Below are 17,632 nucleotides of genomic sequence, written 5' to 3' on the forward strand. Positions count from 1 at the left end.
GTATTTCCGGGTTTTTAAAATGCTGGTTTTAAGCTACTTTTTCTGAAAAATGCTGGAGCAAATAGGGAGAGGCACTGAGGTAGAATCATGAGCATGATAAGAAGGATGCTCTCTTTAGAAATGCAGATATCGCTCTTTAGGAAGCTCCCTCTCTCCCCCTGCCCCCACTGGCCAGAAGGAAAACACGGAGCCTGCCGTGTGAACTTGCATCAAAACAAAACCCCAGAGCAGAGGGGAGGGGCTGCTTCCCTCAGTGCAGCGAGTGTGATTTGAAGTGGCTTTGCTCAACATTGACCCCACAGCTTGAAGCCAGGTGCGAATAACTCCCTGGAGATGCTGCCAGGGATTGAACCTGGGACCTTCTGCACGCAAAGCCGATGCTACGGCACTGAGCTATGCTGTTGAGGTGGGATGGATTACAAGAAAATGACTGACTCAAGGCCACCCATTGGGCCTCCTGGCTGGGATCTGAACCCAGGTCCTAGTCTAGCAATCTAGCAACTGCACATCACACTGGCTGGCTGACATTCTTGCCTTGATATCCCACCTGGCTCCATCTGAAAGCCGACCTTGTCTCCTTCCATTCCTTCTCATTCCATGCAAAGCTGTCTTATGAGTGTTTCTTTGGAAGGCCGCCGGAGCAAGACACTGGGGCAGCTTCCAAGGAGTTGGGTTACCCGCTGGGCCCCTTTACAGCAGGTCCTTTGATGTAGCACTGATGACACGTCCCCTCTGGAATGAGGGGGGAGAGGGAATGTACGCCACACAGCTGGTGGTGTCACTTTATAAAGGAGCCAGCCAAGAGGAAATTCTGAAAGCTGCTTCCCTGGGTGTGAGCGGGGAGAGAGGCAGAAGGCAGCCCACCTGAGACGGACAGCGTGGGACTGGCAAGCCAAGAGGTGAGTCTGTGGAGGGGGACGTGTCTGCCCTTCTCCCACCAGCTCTCGGTGTTGGTGGTGGGGGTGGAGGAGGATCTGGCCAGAAGGACATCCAGAATGATAGAGAGGTGGGGAGCCTGCCAGAATGGCACAGCCTGCTTTTCTATTCCAAGCAACTACCCTGATGCACATTGACATGGGCTTCTGTGCTTTTGATGCATGCCGAATCTCTTTGCTTCATCCCAAGTGGCTCTTTTTGTAACAAGCTGTTTGAAAACATACAGGTTGAGCAGGTACAGAGCAGGCATGCATAGAGCTACCCACCAATAGCACGGAGTCTAAAGTAAAAGCAGGGCCCCCGGACCCCAGGACAGCCACATCAGCCCCCCCCCAATACAAAAAACGGCTTCCTTTTGTCCTGGGCAAAATCACGCCCTGTTCCAGGCAGCCTCCTCCCTGGCAGTTGTGTAGCTGTCCTGCTCTGGGCTCGGCTGGGGCTGCTCGCTAAGGCAGGGATCCAGGAGCATCACCAACCCTAGAGAGCTCTGAGGAGCGGGAGTCAGCACCTTGGTGAGCCCCAGTGGGACTGCAGGAGCTGGATAGGGCCACATGAGTGGCGTGCTGCTCCCCCCACAACCACTTTTCAGAGCTGTTTTCAGAGCTGATTGCTGCCAGCTTTTAAGGCAACTGGCCAGGCAGAGTGATTTGGCCCTGCCTCTTCCCTAGAGAAGGCTCTCTTTCTTCAAGGGGCCTTGCCCAGTTTGGTAAGCACTGACTCTGGCGGCGCTGGGGGACAGAGGAGGTCACATGGGGTCTGGTCCAGAGGTTCTTCCCACCCTATTTCCTGACCATCTCATCCCTCAGGGTGGGATCTGGGGGGGGGGGGTGTTCTTGGTCCAAGGTCATGACAGTTCTTTCCATGGAGGGGCGGCTCGATGAAGACTAACTGGATGGACCATTAAGGAATAATCACCCATCACCTGTTTATCATCAACTAGTAGACGCAGGGGATGGAGCCGCTTGGAGAAGAGCAGAAGGTTCCAAGTCCGCCCACCCCTGGCAGCATCTCCAAGATAGGGCTGAGAGAGACTCCTGCCTGCTCCCTTGGAGAAGCCGCTGCCAGTCTGTGAAGACAATACTGGGCTAGAGATGGACCAAGGGTCTGACTCAGTATATGGCAGCTTCCTATGTTCCTACTTTAGTTGAAAGCAAGTTTGTTGCTTTCTACTTTGTGGCTTGCCGCAAAAGAATAGTGTGGCTGTGAGAGAACTCGAGTAAGTTGCCTTATACACACACTGTATCCCATGAGCACCTTAGACAACACTTTGAGCCTTTTCTCACGACCACGAAGAAGCCTCAAAATGCTTACCTCCCCCACTGGTCTTCTTGCTGGGTGAGCGGATTGCTTGCCCAGACATTCGCCGGCTGCTACTGGAAGCTGGGAGGCCCCCGGAACGCCCATAATGCACAGTGTGAGTGTGTTGTGTATTAAGGAGAGCCTCCTGATCGGTGCTCCCGCTAACAGGGATTCCCAGATGTTGCTGACTACAACTCCCAGAATCCCCAAGAGATTGCCGCTGGGGATTCTGCAATGGCTTGCAGAAGCTATGGCAGCTGGGGATTCTGGGCGTTGCAGTCAAGAACATTTGGGAATCCCTGTTCGAGGGAACACTGCTCCTGACGCCAGCCGGGAGTCCTCAGCCTGCATCAGGACTTCCATCAGACAGTGAGAAAGCAGGACCTGTCTTCCCTTTCTGGCTGTACCAGTTCCTGAGTGGGGGCCAGGTGAGTCCGCTCCTCCAGGGTGGGGTCTGGCCCCTTTTCAAAATGCCCAACCTCTCAGGCCCTCCAAGGCCTCCGTTTTCTTTTTCTCCGTGTGTGTGTGTGTGTGCGTGCGCGCGTGCATGCACAAAAACCATGTAGTGGCAGTTTTATGTGTGGTCAGAAAGATCTTCATGTCCAGTTTCCATACCCCACATCCTGTCTGGCTCAGGCATAGCCAAAGAGGAGGCTGGACTCTCCATGCAAACAGGGTAAACCACAAGGTGAGCTAAGCAGTGAAAAAGGCATCTTGCTAATGCCCAGGGGCATTTTTCAGTGAACTCTGCCTGGACCGTTTTGGTGGTCCAAACCTGTGGCAGGTCTGAGTCCACTCAAGAGCACCATCACAAAGACCTCCAGCCTGCCACCACCCAATTCCAAATGCAGGGGGAGCAAACGAAGGCATCCCCTCTCCTGGCTAGAAATGTCGACATATCAAGCTCATCTCTGGATCTTCTCCTGGGCAGAAGATCTGCTCCATGAGAATCCATCCCGCCCTCAGTGTTGAGACCTTCCCATCCATGAGGCATCCTGTGGTAAGAAGCATGGTTGCCCGATTCTGGGCTTCTGTGTTACTTTAGTGTGCCTTTGTTTGGTCAAGTGTGGTCATGCTTCCCAAGTTTGGATCACCTCCACTTTCCAGGAGGAGTCAACCGAAAAATGCATCTTGGCATTAGCAGCTTCTGACAGCTGGTCAGCTCACCTTAGGGTTTGCCCTGACTGCATGGTGAGTCTCCAGATCTGTAACACATATGCCTGGTGCTGACTTGGAAACCCTCTGACATGCTGAATAGAATCGAAAGCCACAGTGCTCGAAATGGAGGTGAGACTCCAGTAGAAGCAACTCATGTTCCAGGCCAACCATGAAGCCTTATTGATATGGGCGGGGGTGGGGTTCCTTTACAGAATGCGACTTGACTCACTTGCTTGAGCAACTTATCAGCTGTTTGTCTTGCAGTCCCCTTGCACATGACACATTGTTAATTCCTGCTTTGGTTCTGCTCCTCGTTTTTGCAGTTGCTGAAGCCTTCTTTGTTCACTGCTAGAGAAATACAAAAGTTCTAAAAATCCTGTGCTGTTCAGCTTCCACATAAAAGCCTTGTCTGACAATCACTGAAACTCTAATGACACATCTTGCAATTAATACAGTATTGGATTTATAATTCACCAGGAAGAAAAGCAGTGGGCAGGCCACTGGAGCATTCCCGTCAGAGGTATTGGAAACATGTTTCATCCGGCAACCCAAATTGGCTTTAAGGCTTAATTGTCAGCTCTGTGTGGGGGCGGTTTGTGGTTTGCTCTTGGTTAACTCTGTACTGCCGTTGTCACCCGGATGTTGCTTCCGGTGGCTTCTAGTCCAGAGTAGATACCCCTTAAGGAGAGGATTTCCCCACTCCTTAATTAAGGCTTCAATTTTAAAGTGGGTTAATTAGCAGATTAACCAACTATGGCTTTAGACTATTCAGTGGAGGAGGGAGGTGCCATTTTAACCCCTGATAAGTGGTCATAGAGACACCTTTGGAAGTGGTCATTCATTCCCTTATTTTTAGCAGAGGGAGATCAACTGTCCCTTTTCGATCTAAGATCCCTCCCAGTGGCAGCTGCTTCCTGGTGTCCCTGTGTTGTGTCTCTTTTCAGACTGTGAGCCCTTTGGGGCAGGGAACCCTCTATGCTATGCTATGCTATGCTATGCTATGCTATGCAAACTGCTGTGAGAACATTTTTGTCAGGAAACACAGGAAACTGCCATATACTGAGTCAGACCATTGATCCATCTAGCTCAGTACTGTCTACACAAACTGGCAGCGGCTTCTCCAAGGTTGCAGGCAGGAATCTCTCTCAGCCCTCTCTTGGAGATGCTGCCAGGGAGGGAACTTGGGACCCTTTGCTCTTCCCAGAGTGGCCCCATCCCCTGAGGGGAATATTTTACAGATCACATGGAGTCTCCCATTCAAATGCAAACTAGGGTGGACCCAGCTTAGCAAAGGGGACAATTCATTCTTGCTACCAGAATATGGGAAACACCTATATTGGGTAATACCTATATCGGGCTCTGGCAGCAGCGATATAGGAAGATGCTGAAAGGCATCATCTCATACTGCGCGGGAGGAAGCAATGGTCAACCCCTTCTGTGTTCTACCAAAGACAACCACAGGGCTCTTTGGGCGCCAGGAGTCGACACCGACTCGACGGCACAACTTTACTTTACCACCAGACCAGCTCTCCTCCCTGTTGTTGTTGTTGTTCGTTGTTGAAAAGCAGAATATAAATCAGTGTCATCCGGGCTGTGAACTGATTCTTTTCTGAAGCTATTTTGTCTCCACTGCATGACTGGAAGAGGGAAATGAAAACCAAACATTAAAATTGGTCTTTTCTTCTAAAAAAATGTGTTTGTTTGTTAAGCGATAAGTTGCCTCCTGCTTCCTTCGGTCCATCAAAAAAGTACCTCAGCTGAGATTTTGATATGTTTGCTATGCACATTTATTTAACAGAATCAGTGGTTCACTTAAAAGTCGGATGATGAGTCAAGTACAAATTCTTTATTAGGTTACTAGCCCTTCCATCAATATATGTGTGTTGGTGAATGATTTGCTGCCCGACTGTGTTTCAGGATGATGTACACATAACCAACTGGGAGTAGTTATTCTGGACTGAATAAATGTGGAACAGGAAGGTGTGTTTGTGCATGTGAGGTCAGAGAAGGGGCAGCTCCACAGCTGTGGGGTCAGGGGTCAGTGGTGGAGATGTGTGAAGATGGAATGCTTCTGACAAGGGGTCTGGAGTTCAGAGCATCTTTGCTGCCCAAACCAGAAGAGGTTAGGACTCTTTCACAGGGGCTTGTTTAAAGGTATTGATATCAACGTGAATAAACTTTCTCCAATAGGCATTCTGAATGGCTCTTGAGAATGATGCATCAATGTGCGTCCAGATTGTGTCAGTGATGTAGTCACAAATTCAGAAGTGCAAGTGTTCTCCACGACAGCCCCCATAGCCACACCCACCAAGACAGCCACACCCATCCCAATGGCCACACCTTCACTTAGATAAATGCAATAACTGGGAGGGTTCTGCTACAATAAGTCAAGGATCATGTAGACTCTAGGGAATGCACTAGAATGAATGACAGGGAATGCCCACTGAAATGCACTGGCTTCTTCCAAATGGCCATCGTAATGCATGGAATTTCCAAATGGCCATTGGCCATTCAGAAATTCAGTGCCTTCCATGGCCATTTGGAGGGGGCCAGTGCAATTCAGTGGGCATTCCCTGTCATTCATTTTAGGATGCCCTGACACTAGTCCAACATGCTGACAGTCCCAGGTTCAATCCCTGGCAGCATCTCCAGGAATGGCTGCGAACGACTCCTGCCTGAAACCCTGGAGAGCAGCTGCCAGTCAGTGTAGATGATACTGAGCTAGATGGAGCAATGCTCTGACTCAGGGTGATGCAGCTTTCTATGTTCCTAAGACAGGAAGCAGCACATTATTTCCATGCAGAAAGCCAAGGGCTTTGCATCCCGGCTGAGACCCTGGAGGGGGCAAAGTACTGGGACTGCATCCACGCCACTGGATTGCGTCTCCTCAATATCCCAAAAAGCCTGCCAAAGTCCGGGTTGGACAAGAGGAGCGGCTGGAGAGAAGACAGAGCAACCAGGACTCCGTTTCACTAAGGCAATGTGCTCCTTGATGCAACCATGACAGCCCAGGATGGTGGCAGCCATTATGGCTGGGGATGATGGGAGTTGTAGTCATCTGGGGACCCAAGGCAGGGGACGCCTGCTGTAGAGGTTTTCAAGCAGAGGCTGGATGGCAGGGATGCTGCAGCAGATTTGGGCCCCGAGCAGCAGGACGACCTCCGAGGCTTCTGAGTGCTTCGGGGCCAAGGCCTGAGTGTGTGCCTGGCACAGCCAGACTCCCGGCTTGGGTGTGCGGCTCCCAGTCTGGCTCCAGTCCAGGCACCTCTCTGGCGGCTGCTCCTTCTCCCTCTTGCTGCCCACCGGCTGCTCCCCTCTCTCTTCTGGGCACTTAGGAAGCTGCCTTCTAGGGAGTCTGAGCACTGGTCCATGATCTGTGCTGTTAACGGGCTCTCCAGGGTTTCGGGCTCAGGGGTCTTGCAGGGAGGGGACCTGGGAACTTCAGTCTGCATGCCAAACAGGGGCTCTGCCACTGAGCTCCACCCCAGCCCTGCCTGCTAATTGGGCAAAGAGGCACCTTCTTAATGTGGTGGTTCTCTTTATTGAGCAGGGAGAGAGCAACTGGCCCTATCCGTCCCCAGCATAGAGCCTCCAGTGACTGTTGCTGGTGTCTGTCTTATGAGAGGAGAGCTGGTCTGGTGGTAGCAAGCATGACTTGTCCCCTTTGCTAAGCAGGGTCTGCCCTGGTTGCATATGAAAGGGAGACTTGATGTGTGAGCACTGCAAGATATTCCCCTCAGGGGATGGAGCTGCTCTGGGAAGAGCAGAAGGTTAAAAGTTCCCTCCCTGGCAGCATCTCCAAGATAGGGCTGAGAGATATTCCTGCCTGCAACCTTGGAGAAGCCACTGCCGGTCTGTGAAGACATTACTGAGCTAGATAGATCAGTGGTCTGACTCAGTATATGGCAGCTTCCTATGTCCCTTCTTTTTAGATTGTAAGCCCTTTGGGGACAGGGAATCATCTTAAATATTTATTATTTCTCTATGTAAACCACTTTGGAAACTTTTGTTGAAAAGCGGTATATGAATGTCTGTTGTTGTTGTTGTTGTTGTTATCTGTTGTTGCTGCTGTTTGGGGTTGAAATTTTTACCCCCAGTTAATTAGCAGAGCACTAAAGAAGTAGCTACCCACTCCAGTTACAGGGGAGAATGCAGAGTTTAGTTGTTGCAGCTATCCAGAGAAGACACAGGGAGATTCTTGTAGAACTAAATACAAAGTATTTATTAGTGAAGTACACTTTGGATAGGAAAGACCTAATCCTAATCTATAGGCTACATAATGAGTCGGTAGGAGGAGGGAGAGTCATGTTTCCATCTGCTCTCTAAGAGGAAAGGAAGGGAATCTGACTCAGCACAGGAAATACCGGAAGGAGTCCAATCAGGGGTCATAGAGCAGAGACAGGTAGAACAGCTGGGGAGACCCTCACTCACTATCTCTACTCCCAATGCCCCTCGTGGTCATTCGGATAGTTGGTGCAAAAGTTTGATGCCCTGGAACGCCATCTCCAACAGCTGCCCCCTCTGCCCTCTTCTTGGCACAATTTCTGGCTTCCAACCATCTCTGCCTGGGTGGGGACTGAGCCCCCCTGTGGACCCAGTTGCCGCTGTTCTTCACCCCAGTCCCTGCCACCAGCACTTCGTCTCTCAGCCTGCTCAGCTGCCTACAGCCCCATCCTGACACTTGGAGAGCCTTTGGGATGGGCTGCATTATTTGTGACAGGCAAAAACCTCTTTTAATCTCTGACTAGCGTGTGGGATTAGCAGAGTCCACTGCTTTAGTTTGATTCCCACCAGCTCCCAGGGCTTCTACGGTCCCTACTATCAGTGCCAAGATCCGGCCTTTTCCATTCAGTGACATATTGCTTGACAGCTCATGTATGAGAGTGGAAAATTGCTTCGGTTCCCATCAACTTGTTGCCATAAATCAGGCCACTGCCGGTTTAATTAACCTAAATGCACATTAATTCCAGTGCCCCATCTAATACTCGCATAACTCTGCATTTAGGACGCAGGTTCCTGCACCAGCAGCATTAATCCTTCCTCCTGATAAAGCATTGCTGGGTCCCCAAACCAAGTCAGCAGCAGCAGCAGGGAGTTGGACAATGTTTCACAGCAAGCTGGCAATCAGGAGTGGGAAGGCAGACAATGTGGCCCATGCTGTAATAAATCGGACCCTGCGGAAGGGTAGCTTTGGGGAAATCGCTCTCTGCAGTTCAGATCCAGATGTGACATGGGAATTAGAGAATGTATCTCCAAGGTTGCTATGAAAGTTAGGGGGCGGGGCCCATAGCTGTTTTGCAAATGAAAAGTGAAATGTAAATAATGGAAGCATCTGCCCAATATATGTGTAAAAGAGTCCCCCCATAATTGTGGGAGCAATAAGATGTGTCAGATCCACAACAGTGTTGGACAAGTTTGCTTCCAGGTTGGTTTCTTGGGTTTTGCACCCTTGGCTGTGCCCTCCTTTGTGGTGGGCTTCCCTCCCTCCCTCTCCTCTGAGACCACTTCAGGATTCTGTTTCACCATCCTGAGAAAACAACCCCCTACCTGACGGGCGTGTTTTGGATGTGTGGAAGGCAGGCAGGCCTCACTGGTTTTGAACCAGACCAAGAGGCAACTGGGTGGCTCTCTGCTGCTCTTGGGGCCATCGCTGCAGCTGACCGGAAGGAGACAGGGCAGCTTCCTAATCCAGCAGTTGTCAGCTGACACAAAGGGCCAATCAGGATTCCTCTCACTCCATAAAGCCACAGGCTTCAGGTGGACTGCTGCATCTGAGCAAGCCGCCTCTTCCGTGAAGGGCAAGCAGCTTTTGGGGTGGAGAATTGGCCTTGCAGTAGTGAACATGGATTGTCCCCTTGCTAAGCAAGGTTTGCAAGTGCGGGTGGCTACATGTGAGCACTGTCTGCTGCACAGAAGTGCTCTTGCTCCTGGACTTCTGGGCCAAAGTCCAGGGCCTCCACACCCCCTGGTGGCGGCCCCCAAATCCTCTTGAGTCTGTCCCAGGTAGTGTGGATGCCACACCGCGCCAGGCAGCTAAGAGTGATTGTGACCTGCGCCAGGTGGCCAAGCATGACCTCTGGTTAGAGACAGAAGGGAGAGTGGGGAAAGAAATAGGTGGGATGGGGGTATGTTAAGTTGTGTGTTGAAATATCGCTGCTAGTGCATGTTTGCATAAATAGACCTGTTTTATATCCTTACATTCTTGTGAGTTCAGTTGCCTTTTTTGCCCTCAAGAACCCACCTGATAAAAATACTGCATGTGTCACAGGATGTGTGTGTAGGGAGATGATGCTTAACTTGCATTGTGTGTGTGTGTGGGGGGGGAGGGGGATCCAAAGGTCTTTTGGTCCAGGCTCCAAAATTACCTAAGTGCATCTCTGCTGCTGTAAGATACTCCCCTTAGAGGGTGGGGTGGTAGCTCAGTGGGAGAGCACCTGTGTGCATGCAGAAGGTCCCAGGTTCACTCCCTGGCAGCAGCAGGTAGGGCTGGGAAAGATTCTTGCCTGTAACCTTGGAGAGCTTCTGTCAGACAGTGTAGATACCGTCATCCCTTGCAGTTTTAACAACCACGATTTTGAGTATATGTGAATGGGGAATTGTGATGGGTCTTGCCAACCATGACCCGAGTATCTGTGGTTGGCAAGGTTTTTTAGTGATTGGGGGGCTCAGCAGTTTTGGGGGGATTCAGAGGTTCGATCTGCTCATTCCTCTTGGTGACCCTTGCTGACCTTTGCTGACCTTGCTGTTCCCTGTTGATTTAAAATGCCTTTGAGTGATTGGGGGGGGGGTTTCAACAAATTTCCACAGGTTTGATCTGCTCATTCTTCTTGGTGACTCTTGGCAATATTACAGGATTTGGGGTGACTTTTTAGCATTTTTTGGTCCCCCCCCTTATTTTTAGGCTTTCTGTAGTTGTGGTTCTCCTAAGCCTGTTTCCCATAGACTTTTATGTCTCATCAACTGCAGATGTGCCAATGGTGAGGTTTTGCCGGAACGGATCCCTCGTGGTTGGCGAGAGATGACTGTAATACTGAGCTGGATGGACCAGAGGCCTGACTTGGCATAAAGGGTGTGTCTCCTATGTCCCTATGGCTGTCTGTGCCACCCTTTTCACCTGCCTGCCTTGCTTCACCTCTCCATGCACACCTGTCTGATGCCAACTGGCCCTCTTATTGCACGGCGTGTACATGGCCTTTTGTCCAGACCCTGAGAGGCTGAGGAAGGAAGATTCCTCGGTCAGATCAGGAGGGTATGCTTTCTGTGTGCTTTTCTTTGTCTCACTTGACTAGTTCACCTGAAGCTAACTTGAAGCTACCTGTCTGACACAGTGGACTTGGAGAATTTGAGAACTGAGAATCGCTGTACCTCACTGACCTTGCAGCCATCTAGTTCTTTTCCAGGGACATTGCAGTTCACCTCCCCAGCCCAACTGCCCCAGCCAAGGGAACCATCCCTAGCCATTCTAACACCTTAGAAATGTGTTTTCGGAGTTTATTCCCTCCTCCAGAGCAGTCCTTCTGTCGCTGTGCTGGGGAAATGAGAGAGGTGATCACTCGGCATGGTAATGTTGAGTCAGGTTGGGTCCTTTCAGAAGCCACCCACCATGTAATGGCCTCAGCTGACCCCAATTAGTCCGTGATGTGTCCATATGTTTAAGACCAAAGTTATCTCCCTGCGGGGTCTTTCATCTCTCCTTGCTTTGTGGTTGTCTGAGGAGTGCAAATGAAACAGGAGACCTTCCTTTCTCTCTGCAAATGCCTTTGCATCTCTGAAGCCCTCGCCACTGCTCCCCTCCTCCTTTTTTCTTAATTAGTGCCAAGTTTGGAGAAGCAGAGGCAGGGACAGGCAACCGAACCATGCTGGTCCATGGCCCACTTTTTGCTTCTCTGTGGTTACATAATGCAGCCTCCCCTTAGGCTTTATGAACCCTCACTCAGATGTCACCCTCCAGCACCCAATGCACGGAACTCCTTTCCATTGGCACCTTCTTCCCAAAGGGTGCTGCTTGACGACTTAGTTTCCAGCCAGGAGGCGGTGGGCGGGCGGGGCGGGGTGGGGTGGAGAGAGAAGACGGGAGTTTCTCTCGCCTCGAGCCTGGCTCCTCTCCTTGCTTACCTCTCTGTCTCTCCCATCAGCCAAGAGAGATGCAGTCACTGGAGGATCTTTGGAGCGGGCGGACGGTTTAAACATGGAGGCATCAGGAGGCCACGGTGTTTACTAGCCAGATCGAACCAGAGAGATCCCGTCTCCCCTGGAACGAGTGCCGGGCTCCTATTAAGGTAACGAGGGTGGGGGGGGGAGAGGAGGAGGGACCACTGAGGACCCTTCGCGCACGAGTCTCAGTGGCAGGCGAGGGCAGTGGCAGGAGGGCCTGTGCTGGGAGCTGGGCAGCAAAGAAAGGGCTCGTTGGTTGGGGGCTGGCTGCTATTAAAGGGGGGGGGGTCGTGGAGCGAGTTGGGGGGCTCACTCGCTCTCTCTCTCTCTCTCTCTCCCCTTCTCCTTCTTCCATGAATGGAGCTGCCTGATTGATGGTGGAGGCGGCCCACTGGTGGCACGTTTGCATCTTGCGGAGACCGAGTCGTTCCTCCAGCCGCCGCCGCCGGCAGCAGCAGCAGCAGCAGCTGCGGCGGCGGCGCAGCTCTTCCTCCTGCTCGTCGGCTGCCGCCCGCCGCCGAGAAACTTTCTCCGGGCTCAGGCAGGCGGACCGAGCCGGCCTCCGGAGCCCCAGCGCCGCGGCAGGCGCTGCCTTCCCTACAGCGGCAGCCGCCATGGAACCCGAGCGGGCGGCGGCGGCGGCGCGGAGCTCTCCGTGGTGCTGAAATGTTCCCGCCGCCGAGCCCCGCGCTGAGGAAGGGAAGCTCGCCGGACGCCGGGCCGTCCCTGCTTTGAGCCGGGCGGGGGTCTACAGCTGCCGCGCGGAGGAGGAGGAGGGTCGCTCGCTGGCTCTCCCTGCCTCCCTCCCCGGCGGCGACTCAGGCTGGATCGGGACCTCTAGAACAGCCATTCCCATGTGGATGCAGGATGGACCCGCTCCAGAGGATGGACCAACTGCTTCTCTACATCAGCGCAGCCCTCCTGGTGTATTTCAACTGTTCCAGCTTGTGTCTGGTGGATGCAGGTAAGGCGGCGGGGGGGGGTGGCGCGGGGCGGGGGGTAGAGCAGAATCTGGTGGTGCGCGGGGGGGGGGGGAGTGTGGACCATGGGTGCTGGTTACCCCCACCCCGTGTCTGTGTGGGTGCGTGGCTTCTTCGTGTCTTCAGTAATGCTGCCTTGGTAAATATATTCTTCCCAACTTCCCAGACCTGTTGTGTTTTCTCATGCAACATTTGACATCCCCCCACAAAAAGCTTGACGCTGTGGCCCACCGCCCATCAGTGAGAGCCGAGGAGGTTCAAGAAGGGAAGGGGGGGATGTGGGCTTCACCCCTGGAACTCACTGCTACATGATTCTGGAAAGGAAACAGTACTATTTGAGGGTTGTTGTTGTTGTTGTTGTTTAAAGTGGGGAAATGTGTGCAAGATTGGTTAGTTTATGAAGGGTTAGAAAAGCTCAGATTCTGGAGATGTTTTAGGAGTGTAAGGTAAAGGTGAAGTGTGCCGTCAAGTCAATTTCGACTCCTGGTGCCCACAGAGCCCTGTGGTTGTCTTTAGTAGAATACAGGAGGGGTTTACCATTGCCTCCTCCCGCGCAGTCTGAGATGAGGCCTTTCAGCATCTTCCTATATCGCTGCCGCCTAATATAGTACCCATCTATGCTTGGGGGAAAGGAGCCAACCAATGGCCCAGGGGACTTTCCCTTTTGCAACTCAGGTGATTAGCAAAAATGATGGCATGGTGCCATATAAGAAGGAGGGCAGCTGGGTTGCACATGGGGCTAGTGGCCTGGCTCTGATCCAGCAAGGCAGGCTGCACATGTTTATGAAGACCCTTGCCCTGTATGGGACTGCAAGAACTTGGAGGAGGACAAGAAGGGTGCCATAACTGCCGATCCAGTTCAAGACCCCTCTCCTAGAAAGCATCTGGTGTAGGTCAATGTCTAGAGAGCATACTGGACAGAGTAGACTGGGGGGGGCGGTTCATGGACTCTGCAGGGGGCAGGGGCGTAGCTAGGGGAGAGGGGGCCCGTGTCCATCCCTCTCTCTGGTGGCCCCCCCAGAGTGAGGGAGATAATGAAGAAAATAGGGAGGGGTGGAGCTGGCGGGCCTGCAGGAGCTGGGGGCCCGTGTTCTTTGAACCCTTCCGCTCAGTTATAGCTATGCCCCTGGCGGGGGAGGGGTGTCATTGGACTCCACAGGCCAAAGGCGACCAGGCTACCAGCTGCTTCCCAAGTTGGCACCTCACACAGAAAAGAGATTGTGGGCAGGGGTGTAGAACATAGCAAGGTTGGAGGGGGCCCTGGGACAAAAAGTGAAGATGGGCCCTTGCCCCCATCCCAGTTTTCTTCAGAGAGGTGCATGGAGGAGAACAAAGAGCAAGCTGTCACTCAGCTGGTGAGGGGGCCTTTAGGGGCCCTGGGACATCCCCCCCCCCCGCTTATTAGCTACACCCCTGTGTGTGGATAGTACACAATGGCATCCCACTATGGGTGAGGGGCGGGTCCTTGCTACCAGCCTTATTCCCCTGCTCAAAGCAGCCCTTCTGTAAAGCCAGCTGCTGTCTGAAGGTGAGGTAGACAACTGCACAATAAACTCACTCCCTGTTTATAGTCTTGGAAGAACCCAAGTTTGGGGTATATTATAATTCCATTGCCCAACCCAGAATCATCCGTGGATTTGGGTATAGGAGCTAAGTCAGAAGGACAATACCAGAGGCAGGGTGGGATGTCCAGCAGACTCACAGATAATATACCATCGCTTGAAAAATATCCGCGAGGAGGCAAGGCTGGGACTTATACAAGCTTTCAGTCGCTTGTGGCTGTAGCTCAATATTGCTTGTGAGGTTTGATGGCTGTAGTCCACAAGGTCAGGTTTACTGTCATCATTGTGATTTATCAGAAAAAAGGCACCAGAAATGGGTGAAAGCATGGGTTCTCAAACTTGGATCCCCAGATGTTGCTGGACCACAACTCTCATCATCCCTTGCCACAATGGCCTTTGTTTTCACAATGTAGCAGCCCTAATTAACATCTGGGGATCCAAGTTTGAGAACCCCTGGACTAAAGGCATCTGTGGGATGGAATCTGAGACATTTATGTATTTAGGTATTGTTCAGTTTTTATACCGCCTTGCATAATGCATCTCAAGGTGGTTTAAAAGAACATAATTTAAAAGGATGCCCAAAGAGCATTTCCCCAGCTTTGGAAACATGGACCTTATTAAGATGTGACATCAGTGTGGGCAGCTTTGGATAATGGAGACTATCTCAAAGTGATCTTGAAGTGATACCAAGGCAAAAGAAAGCACTGTAGAAGATAAATGGCACCTGGATAATGTTACCTGAGCCTGGGTGGGCCCAAGCAAATTTCAATCAAGATTTCATGCATAGGAGAAAGGACAGTGTTGGCAAGCCATAAGAAATAGCAATATTGCACACTAGGATGTGACGTCTCCTGTTTTGATTCCATCCGTCACGCTACGCATTTGCTCGGTAACTGAAGTGCCCTTCTTGCTAACCTAGTGTCAACTTGATTATGAAGTCAGACTGTTTGATTGGGGCTGGGGGCAGTTTCTGGTTGTGCAGCAAATCCCAGCTCCAGCCACTGCTGTGTGGCAAGCAGGGTGACCCCCAGGCTGGCCACAGGAACATAGCAAGCAGCTTATACCGAATCTGACCATTAGTCCATCTAGCTCTGTATTGTCTATTACACGAACAGCAGGAGCAGCTTGTCCTAATGACCGGGGGGGGGAGGAAGCACAGCTGCCTCTGCTTCCCAGAGTGCCATTTGCTCCTCTCCCTCCCATCCCGCTCTGCCTGGAGCTGTGCTGCCTGCAGTCTGGCTATTTGTCAAGTAACGGTGCAGATCTACCTGACAAATGGCCAGCCTGCAGGCAACTCATGGGGTGGGAGAGAGCTCTGGGAAGCAGAGGCAGCTGTGCCTCCCACCCCCACCCCACCCCCAGCTCATTAGGACTACCTGCTCCCGACCAATCAACTGGCAGTGGCTCCCTCCCAGCCCTACCTGGAGATGCTGCCAGGGATTGAACCTGGGGCCTTCTGCATGCCACACAGATGCTCTTCCACTGAGCCTCCCCATCCCCTAAGGGGATCTCTTACAGCTCTCACATGTAGTCACCCATCCAAATGCAAACCAGGGCAGGCCCTGCTTTGCAAAGGGAACAGTTCCACAGGAACATAGGAAGCTGCCTTCTACTGAGTCAGACCCTTGGTCCATCTAGCTCAGTATTGTCTGCACAGACTGACAGTGGCTTCTCCAAGGTTGCAGGCATGAATCTCTCTCAGCCCTGTCTTGGAGATGCTGCCAGGGAGGGGACTTGGAATGCTCCATCCCCTGAGAGGAAGATCTTCCAGTGCTCACACTTCTAGTCTCCCTTTCATATGCAACCAGGGTGGACCCTGCTTAGCTAAGGGGACAAGTCATGCTTGCTACCACAGGACCAGCTCTCCTTCCCATCTATACAGCAGAGAATTCTTTCCCCAAGAGAGGGCTCTTTTCTTTGTCCGTTGGTCTCAGTATTTCAAGGTGTGTTAGTCAATGCATGATATCCATGACCTTTTAACGTTAGCACCTCTTGCATTTCCCTCTGCCCTGCAGTGGTCCAGAGGTGTCAGTGTGTCTGGACACCTTCGCGGTTTCAGTGCTTGAGGACATAGGGGTTCCTGGATTCCTGAGTCCATTGAGCGTCTCTGTGAGCTGATCAAAGCAATGAGCAGGCATCTCCACAAACAAATTTAAGCCTGCCGGACTTCCATGCCTTCCAGCTACTGAGCCCTGTCTGAAGGACTTCTAGCAAACACCCCAGCAGCACCCTCTTGGAGTTCTTTGGAGGAAGCCAGAACGGTTAAACCAGTTCAAGAGTTGAAATGTGTGTTGGAAATACATCAGATCACATGTGAATAGGCTTGTTCACATGACTGTTATGTGGGCAAGACAAGCATTCTACCCAGCTTCGGGAGCTGTGCATGCTGCCAATTTTTGGTCAGGTGCAAGTAAAATGTAAGATAGGGGGTGAGGAGTGTGATCATCTACTAAGTGCCAGCTGGGAAGGACAGTTTTTATCCCTACCTCATTCAGAATGAGGAACCTTGGCTGGGCACGCTTGTCCTACCCAGCTGGTGCTTAGCAGATGGTCCTTCTCCCTGCTTCCTACCTTGCTTTTTACTTGCACACAACTGAACATGGGGAGTGCTCACAGCTCCCGAAGTTAGGTAAGACTCTTGTTCTCCCCAGTGAATGGTTCTGTGAACACGCCTAGTATATTCTATACTCATCGTGTCACATGGAATCGGACAAAGCAGTGGTGGCTGGTCAGGGCAGAGCAGGGAGGGCGGAAAATGAGCCACAGGTTCAGGTTGTTCAGACTCACCTTGCCAGCTTCTTGCCCTGCCCGGCTGCCTCATTGCCTCACCCTGCTTCAGCCACGGCGGGGCAAGGCAAGAGGGAAGGAGGCTGCCGGCAGGGCAAGAAGCTGGCAAAGTGAGTCCAAACAAGCCTCACCTGCAACTCGTTCTTCATCCTACTTGCTCCACCCACCGGCTGTCACTGGACAAGAGTTTTGCTTCCTAAGAGCATGAATATTTCAAAGCAAGTCTGAAGCCTTCGTGGCTGTAGTGGATAATTGGGATAGGTTTCGCAGTCTTGCAGTCGGAACAGTGAAGTAACCTCAGATCATTTTGCATTGTGTACTATAATACTTTAAGCACACTCAGTGTAAGCATACAGCTTACACTGTTTCCATCTGAATTTGGCCTCTCTGGCACACACGCATTTGGTGCGTGGCATGCATGTGTGTATGCATGTGGTGGCTGATTACGAATGTCATTGAACTTCAGTTCCTTTCAGTGAACTGTTGCAAACCACAGAGAGCTCTGTGAAACTAGAGCTTATTTTAAACTCAATGAAGTATCCTCAGAGATGGTCCTCCTTTTTGAGTTTGTGTGTGCGTGTGTTTCAATAGCACACTGAGACCTGTGGATATCATTCCTCCTGTATTCTATTTAATTCGCAAGCAAACTGGTTCCTTGAGATGATATGATGTATCATCTGATGTATTATATATGATGTATCATGCCATGTATGATATATAATGTCCTGAAAGCGTGTATCCCTTACTCCAGAAAGC

At 51.7% G+C, this 17,632-nt stretch overlaps 1 protein-coding gene across 4 annotated transcripts in view; it reads left to right on the plus strand.

Annotated features, from left to right (window-relative positions):
* The first annotated feature begins 817 nt into the window (after window positions 1–817).
* Window positions 818–17,632, plus strand: part of FNDC5 (fibronectin type III domain containing 5) — a 60,190-nt gene continuing 43,375 nt past the window's right edge. The window contains exons 1-4 of one of the 4 annotated variants that reach the window (XM_053268849.1): window positions 818–899; window positions 10,360–10,462; window positions 11,529–11,672; window positions 11,911–12,511. In XM_053268849.1, the coding sequence (XP_053124824.1) occupies window positions 12,415–12,511 (97 nt within the window). In that variant the 5' untranslated portion in view covers window positions 818–899; window positions 10,360–10,462; window positions 11,529–11,672; window positions 11,911–12,414. Of the gene's footprint in view, window positions 900–9,172; window positions 9,261–10,359; window positions 10,463–11,301; window positions 11,392–11,528; window positions 11,673–11,910; window positions 12,512–17,632 lie in introns of those variants that run through there. The other 3 variants (XM_053268848.1, XM_053268850.1, XM_053268852.1) reach the window with 3 other exon arrangements.

The sequence above is a fragment of the Hemicordylus capensis genome, chromosome 7 (assembly GCF_027244095.1).
Source record: "Hemicordylus capensis ecotype Gifberg chromosome 7, rHemCap1.1.pri, whole genome shotgun sequence".
Taxonomy (NCBI): domain Eukaryota; kingdom Metazoa; phylum Chordata; class Lepidosauria; order Squamata; family Cordylidae; genus Hemicordylus; species Hemicordylus capensis.